The 7,914-nt window shown below is 35.8% G+C and overlaps 2 protein-coding genes across 3 annotated transcripts in view; one reads left to right on the top strand and one right to left on the bottom strand.

Moving 5' to 3' along the window:
* Positions 1 to 6,739, top strand: part of LOC108573062 (matrix metalloproteinase-2-like) — a 177,370-nt gene extending 170,631 nt beyond the window's left edge. The window contains exons 7-10 of the mRNA XM_017935426.1: positions 3,492 to 3,931; positions 4,514 to 4,812; positions 6,233 to 6,336; positions 6,413 to 6,739. Of these exons, the coding sequence (XP_017790915.1) occupies positions 3,492 to 3,931; positions 4,514 to 4,812; positions 6,233 to 6,336; positions 6,413 to 6,654 (1,085 nt within the window). The 3' untranslated portion in view covers positions 6,655 to 6,739. The remainder of the gene's footprint in view (positions 1 to 3,491; positions 3,932 to 4,513; positions 4,813 to 6,232; positions 6,337 to 6,412) is intronic.
* A 406-nt stretch (positions 6,740 to 7,145) lies between these two features.
* Positions 7,146 to 7,914, bottom strand: part of LOC108573057 (phosphopantothenoylcysteine decarboxylase) — a 9,612-nt gene continuing 8,843 nt past the window's right edge. For both annotated transcript variants that reach the window (XM_017935420.1, XM_017935419.1), the window contains one exon: positions 7,146 to 7,606. In XM_017935420.1, coding sequence (XP_017790909.1) covers positions 7,436 to 7,606 — 171 coding nt within the window. In that variant the 3' untranslated portion in view covers positions 7,146 to 7,435. The remainder of the gene's footprint in view (positions 7,607 to 7,914) is intronic.

Below are 7,914 nucleotides of genomic sequence, written 5' to 3'. Positions count from 1 at the left end.
ATACCACTTGATATTGTCCACAATAAATGATAAACATATGTTCCTCTATTATTGACCCACGTAGGCATTTTTATATTTAATTTGAGTAAAGAATTTTATGACAGACACAACAGAGGCCTATAGACAGTACCTAATTGAGGAGTTGAAATGGTAAACGCTGTAAGTGCTAGAATAATTTATTTTAGTTTTTAGGGCTATCGCAAGATACTAAATCAGTACTCTACTCTAAATCAGGGAAAAGCCCAAAGGGGCGGAGTCGTCCCCACCGAGCGCGCTGGGCGTGGCTTCAAGGCGCTCGCTTCGCCGTCTTCGGGACGGATTTCCACACAACAATAAAATTTTTATAATTCAACGTCTACATATTTTGAACCCACGTGTTTCAGAAACTTACATTACATTCTTTCGTTCAAAATTAAACGTTAAAAGCTAAAGAAACTAGATAGTTAAGTCATTTGAACTTTGCAAGTGAAGTATTAAGGTAAAATGTCCGACTGCTTAAAAAGCGTTATTTTATACAAATACAACATGTTGAAATATAAAAATGCTGCATAGAGTATAGAATCGCTTAAAAAGCTTAAAACAGTCTCTGAAGAATGTAATATTCCTTTCGGGACTCGGACTGTGCATTCCTTCGATGTTTGCTTTCAGAGAGATAAAGAGATAAAGCTAAAAAGAAGACTAAAATATAACGCAAATCTCAAGGTTTTTCTTAGTTCTTACGTTCACTCTGTCGGAAGAGAATCTCGTTTACTTGTATCGCGATGCGACGTTTACTAAACGTTCCTCTCAAGACATTTTGCTTCCTGTCTTAATTACTTCGACCGTCCGGTTACCCTTTCCTTCCTGAGCAATCCGAGATTCTTTTTTTCCCTGGGAGTTCCTTTCTCTCGGCATGACGCTCTAGTTAATCGAAACTTCCACTCGAATTTTACCCACTACAACACTCATATTTCTTTTATCATTTCGCATTTCTTCTTTGTCGACGTTGTTTTTCTTGGTCTTCCTTTCATCGCGCGGAAACCTTGGTAGTCGTATTGCAAGAGCTTCAGCAATACGGCCGTGTCTACTAATTGTAGTAAATAAGCCAGAAATGTAAAGATCTCGTTTGCAAAAGAACAATCAGAGAATCTGAAAGCAGAGACAGAGTGGCTGGATAAAATTGATTCTACTAAATAGATTAGTTCTCTCCGCATTTATTTAACCGTTTGAGTCCCACGCGCCGCTTTCGCGCTCTTCAGATTTCACGTCGAAAAAACCCAACGCATTTGAACGATACGGACAACTGACGGCGCACTCGCAATCTGACGAAACGCGCTCAACTTTTCAGACGCATGTACGTCGCTTCTTCAATATTGATGAGATTTTTCTAATGAAAATGACATCAAACACGACATAATTTGAACAACATTTACTTATTAACACGTTCACTGTCATGCCAGAGATTTCACTGTATTGAGATAAAACAGACGCCCTGTATTACATTACATAGAGTCGGCCTACCGTTTATTTGACACTTGTAGAATCGGCCCTACATTTTTTTTTTTTTACGTGGAGGTAGGCCGACATTAAATTAATAACTCAATAAGTAAATGTTGTTCAAATTATATCGTGTTTGATCTCATTTTCATCAGAAAAATCTCACCAACGTGTTAAAAAAAATTTCAGATGAAAAAAAGTAAAATTAAGGAACTTATATTTTTCTATTATGAATTGTCGAGCCGTGAAATCTCGTAAAAGAAACCGAGTGGTGTAGCGTTACATGCTTGACTGGCTGCGAGAGAGATAACATGAGCGCAGTAATGACGCAGACCTAGGCGTAGGACCATCTAGACTGACACTTGTAGAGACATTACTGTAGTACGTGGAAAATTGTCTTGTGTGTACCGCTCGCTCGCGAGAACGTGTCTGAACTCGCGCGGGTTTATGATACGTCAATTGCTATTGAGATGCACCAAATTCTCCGCTTTCATGAGAGGTTTGGAGCCCTCCTGACATTACGCAAAACATTAAACGCGTATTCAAACCTTAATCTGAAAAATAGCAGAGAGTCGCGTCCGTATCGTAAACCTAGTCTAACTTAAGTATCCTCAACACACTGTCCTCATAACCACATACGTCGAAGGTCCCAATCTTATCGGACTTGTTGGAGTACAAGCGTAACCCGTAACACGCTAAATCAGGAACAATTAAAAAAACATCGTATTATTTGCATCTTAATTACAAATTGTTAATACGGAGGGGAAAATGAAAATTTCTACCTTTGTTGTTTCAATAATAGGTAGAAAATAATACTGATACATTCGACATGTTTTGTTTCTACATTGTCGAGACTAAACTACGATTATATAAAATTGTTTAAACATTCAAATCCAATACCGTTTCACTAATAGTAGAATAATTGTCTTTTTTCCCACAGTCGGAAAAAGAGGAATTAAAAGAATACCAAAAACGAAAAAGCAGGGGAAAAAAGCGTAAGCGTAATTTTTCATAGATGATAAATCGTGTATCGTATGAAAAAGTGAACGGAGCTTTCTTAAACGTTAAACTGCAGTTATGCAAGCGAAAAGATAGTGGCAGTAAAAGTTATGCATAATAGTACTTACGTCGCGGCATGCAAAGTACATTCGATGCGCAACCCCGCGCTATCTGCGTTATTACATTATTCAGGAATGGCGTGTGCTCCAGAATCGAATGATAATTAATATTCGCGAGGGAGCTACCAATTAGTGGAATGTGCGGCTAGAACGGAGAAAGACCAGTGGAACGAATAAACACGCAGAGAATGAAAACGCGACGCTCACCCTCGCATAATCTAATCTCGTACGTTTAACCGTCGATAACATTGCATATGATGATCTCGATAATTACCTGTGCCATTATCTTCGCATTTTTAGAAACTCTCTTCGTCTACTCACTAACGCCGGAAATACTCATCTAAGTAATTTTCGTTCCAGCAATTATTGTAGCTGTAACACGTAAATGTTTATTATTACTTTACAAGTAGGTGTACAAAAGTTAAAATATTTACTTCTTTTTCTTCTTTTAATTCAAAACTCAGCTATGATTTTCGCAATTTTTAATTGACGATATTCATTTCACTCCGGTGTAAGAATATAGATCACGGGAGTGATAGGTAAAGGTGGTGGTCGATTAATCAGACAAGTAATCCTGGGCGGTTTTGAACACAGAACTGTATTTTGACTCAACAGAGCGACGGCTCGTACGATAATGTCCTTCGACAAAATTCCTCGTCGAGAGGACACCCTTGGCAATATGGCCTTCCTTAGCCTTCCCTCGAGGCCAGAGCTCTCCTTAAGAGAGGGAAGCGCGGCAAAAGAAGGCACATGGCCCACTCGAGCGTCCGTTCATTTAGACTTTTCTAACACCGGTCACCGATGACCGTGGCCCTCCCCCATCGAGGAAACACAGGTGACCAACGGTTGCTCAATGTATTTTCTTCGTTTAACAAGGAACGCTCAATTATGTTTCAGGTTCACCCGAAGAAAAGCTCTGGGCCAATTTACCGAGCAGTCACTCACCTCCAGAACGACCTACAACGCCCCGCGTAACGACGACAAGTATTAGTACGACGTACAGACCATGGAAAACCCGACCGACTAGGCCAAATCACTATCCAAACGACGACCGTCCTCGACGCCCTTATCAATACCCTCAAAAGCCGGATTACAGAACGGAGAGGCCGGAGGATCGACCTCAAAGGCCTCACAAACCTCACAGACATCACACGACTTTCCCTCCCACTACTACTACTACCACAACAACAACAACCACCATGAGGACACCGTACACGCAAAGGCCAAGGCATAGATGGACACCTTCGACGCCCAAAAATGACATACCAGATAAATGTGACACAAGCTACGATGCCATCAGCATTATTCGAAGGGAAATTTTCATTTTTAAAGGACGAGTAAGTGTCAAATAGGTCTATATGAACGACACGTAAGTTGTTTCGTTAACAGATTAAATACGTCGAGTCCAGCATTCGTTTCTACTTATTCAAATCATGCATTGACGTTGTGACAAATCGTTAATCGGTAGTTTCCAATTGCTTGGCTGATTAAATGATCACAAGAATATTGGGATATCAATTCTTCAGCGGATGCAACTACGTTCGTGTAATTTTTTAGAACGAACAAGTTATAACATAACTGACAACATAAAGGAATAAATAAGAATAACATAGCAATGTACGATATTGTTTAATGTTTTACAGAAAACTTAAAGGTACAGAACTATGTACATTGAAAAATACAGATAAGATATGAAATAATAATTTGAAGGCAAAAATTAAATCTAGAATGAGAAGTCTTACTGGAAATAAACGTAAAATCAAATCTTGTTTTAAATAAAATTTATATGAAATATTTAAAGAAAAATAACCATGTTGATTTGTTTACGTAGACACGAAATAAAATAGGTAGTAGTCTAATGAAAGTAAGATAGTATAAGTAGCAGTCGAAAAGTTATCCTAACATTCATGTTCTTTCAGTATCTGTGGAGGATCGGCAATCATGGATTGTTCGAAGGATATCCAGCAGAAATTACACGTTTGTTTAACCTACCTGAAGATATCGACCACGTGGATGCAGTTTATGAGAGACCAGACAAGAGAATAGTGTTTTTCATCGACAAAAACTATTATGTTTTTAACGCTAATAATCTCGAACCAGGTTATCCAAAACCATTAACTATACTCGGATTGCCAGAATCACTAGAAAAAGTTGACGGAGCGATGATTTGGGGGTACAATGGAAAAACTTATTTCTTCAGTGGATCTATGTATTGGAGGTACTGAACAAAAATGACTCGCCTAATGTTACAAAATATCAGGTTTTATTATGTTTCTAAACTGGACATCGAGAAAAGATGATCAAACACTGTAACTTCCTAGATAGCACTCAGACGTCTTGTGAACGCCTTAACACGTTAAGCGCCATGTCAGTCACCGGTGACTGACACTATACTTTCCGTTCGGACCGCGTCAGTCATAGTTGACTGACGATATACAATTTAAAAAATTATATTCTTCTATTGATAAATTTTAAATAATTTGAAGAACATAAAAGAATGTACCTAAATATTACTTGTTACCAAAAAAAAAATTTTAACCGGCCGCCAGCATATCGGTGAAATCGGATATCGCGGGCTAAACGGAAGGAAAGACACAACAGGCTTGGCGCTTAACGTGTTAAAGATGTCATGTAAAAAGCCTAGGGACGTCCAAAAGACATCTGAACGACGTCCAGTGTTACAAATCAAGATGTTTTTGAAACATGACGCTACGAAACACTATACGCTGGCTTTATAAACGTCTTAAAGACGTAATTTTTATACGTTATTAGAACGTACCGATTTGTACGCCTTCAAAACGTCCAGATTAAGTTGTAAGACATTCAAACCAAAAATATACTCGAAGACATCTCTAAGACGTTGTATACTATCTGGATTTAATAATATTATACATTAAAGCACAAATAAAATATTATTAAAAAGAATATGCATATTCTAAAAAACAAAATATTTTATGAGAAGATACGATCGAAAACTTATTTTAGGAATTACGATATTTAATAATGTTTCAAATATATTCAACAAAATTTCATATTTTAAACAACATGAAATTCTTTTATGTTAAATCGCTACATTAAATATTTAAACGTAAAAAGATTTGTGTATGATAAAACTGAAAAGATACATGTAGTGGTTAATAATGACAAAGAAGCTTGACTCGTACATGTATAGTCCTACGCTAAGAAGATGACGAGCGGAAGGAATGAGGGTCTCATTGGTTTTAGCGGACACACTCATAAAATCAGATTACACGCATTTTTACTGTGCCGCCCCGCTCGTCATCTCAACGCAGAACAGTATATGGTTCATAATAAAACACAATTATTATTTTCATTATTATTCATTATATTATATTTATCTTAAAAATCATTTACTTATACATGAACAATTTATATATAAATCTCTTTCATTGTTTTATGAATAAAATTTATCTTAAGAGTTCTTCGGCAGTTAAAGACGCTCTATGCATTTATTGCAACCATAGTTTTATCAATAAAAATATTCATTGACAGTTGCATCGTACTTTTTTGGAAACTAGTGTTACCAAATCAACTCAGTTTTCATTATAAATATAATTGTTAAAGTTATATGTTCACTATTTTTATGATTTTTGTTAATGTTAATAATATTTTCGTAGGTTTGATGAATCCGAAAACCACGTAGAACTTGATTATCCAAGAGATATAAGCATGTTTGCTGGTGTTGGGAACGATATCGACGCTGTTTTTCAGTGGAAAGATAGTAAGTACTAATTTTAATAAACATACATCAAATTGTTAAACGTCATGTAATATATATATTTTAATTTATCTTTTAGGCAAAACGTACTTCTTCAAAGGAAAAGGTTTCTGGGAATTCGATGACCGAAGAATGAAGGTTGCTCATGAGAAACAAAACTTATCGGCACCAGTTTGGATGGGTTGCCCTCGAGAATTGGAAACCAACGACGTTGAAAATTATCCAAGAAAATCAAAAATCATGATTTCAAATGACGCGTCGACACCGTCAACATTTTTTCTCGGGATAGTTTTTATAGCATATTTTAATAAATATTTGTAAACTGTGATATTTATGTAAAGCCGCGTATAAACATGAACGTGTACATGTGTACACACTCCAGTCTACACGCGACTAAATTTTAACGCACTACCCTTATACCAATTATATATAAAGTAATTTTAATAAAGTAATTTTTAAATATTTTTGACGAAAAAAATTTTAATAATACATGGTGACTATCCTGACTCTTGAATTTTTTCACCTGCCCGAAACGTATCTTTTCTGATAAATATACAACCTTTATGTGGATTATGATCTAACAATATTACTTAAGCTACCGTTTCATTACTGTTTACCATTTAACAGTTATTATTAGAGTGACATTGTCTTGGAAAACAAAGAAAAAGAAAAGAACAAAACATAGGGAAGTCTTAAATTATGTCATGATTTAAATTATATATTTAACAAAACATGTACACTTTTATTTATTAGGTCAACTTTAAATGCGATATGTTAACAGAATCTCTTTACAGTTTTTACATTTTGCTTTGACAGGGGAACAAGCAGATTCTGCTTTGTTCATATTTTTTAGCACAGGTGATTCAGACATTTTACTTGAGCAACAAAATATCGCGGCTACGGTGCATTCGGGAAAGCGTAATCTTGCAAGATGGAACTTGCCATTGGACTTGAATTTCACTATTAGCGTAAATTATACGAATTCCACCATAGCACGCGATTTTCTTTCACTTTTAATTTTCTTTTTTCATAAGATATTTCAAATTCTATCTGTATTATGATGATAAAACTTCGTTGAACGTTCTAGTTTTGTTTCCTGATGCTAAAATCGTAAATCCGGTGGCGAATATGGGTCCCAAGGGTTAATCAATCTTAACGTAGTATGAACAATGGTATCTACCTCTGCCATTCCACCTATTCCAATGTCACCACACATAAGAGTTTTAGAAATGCAAGTGACTTCCTTATATCCCCAAGATTTTAGCAGAGCTACCTGAATAAATCAAGATTAATTACATAATACTACATATTTACAACCGATAGATTTTAAGAAAGCATTTAATATTTTCTCTTAGCACAAAATTTAAAGAAGTTTCTGCATTTTTATAAATTTTTGATATTCTATTCTGACTGCACTGACTTCTATGCTCTGCTAATACAAACAAAGAAATCAATCTGAATAATACTATTTTGAATTATTAACCTTCAACTGATGACGTGACTTTTTACTCTCGCTAATGGTGATGACACCAATTTTACATATCTCGAAAGAGAGGTCTATTTCATTTATATAATTATTTT

This window comes from Habropoda laboriosa, unplaced genomic scaffold, assembly GCF_001263275.1.
Source record: "Habropoda laboriosa isolate 0110345459 unplaced genomic scaffold, ASM126327v1 scaffold89, whole genome shotgun sequence".
In the NCBI taxonomy this organism is placed as follows: Eukaryota; Metazoa; Arthropoda; class Insecta; order Hymenoptera; family Apidae; genus Habropoda; species Habropoda laboriosa.
Note: the sequence above shows the minus strand (reverse complement) of the source record. Positions and strands in the feature narration are given on the sequence as shown.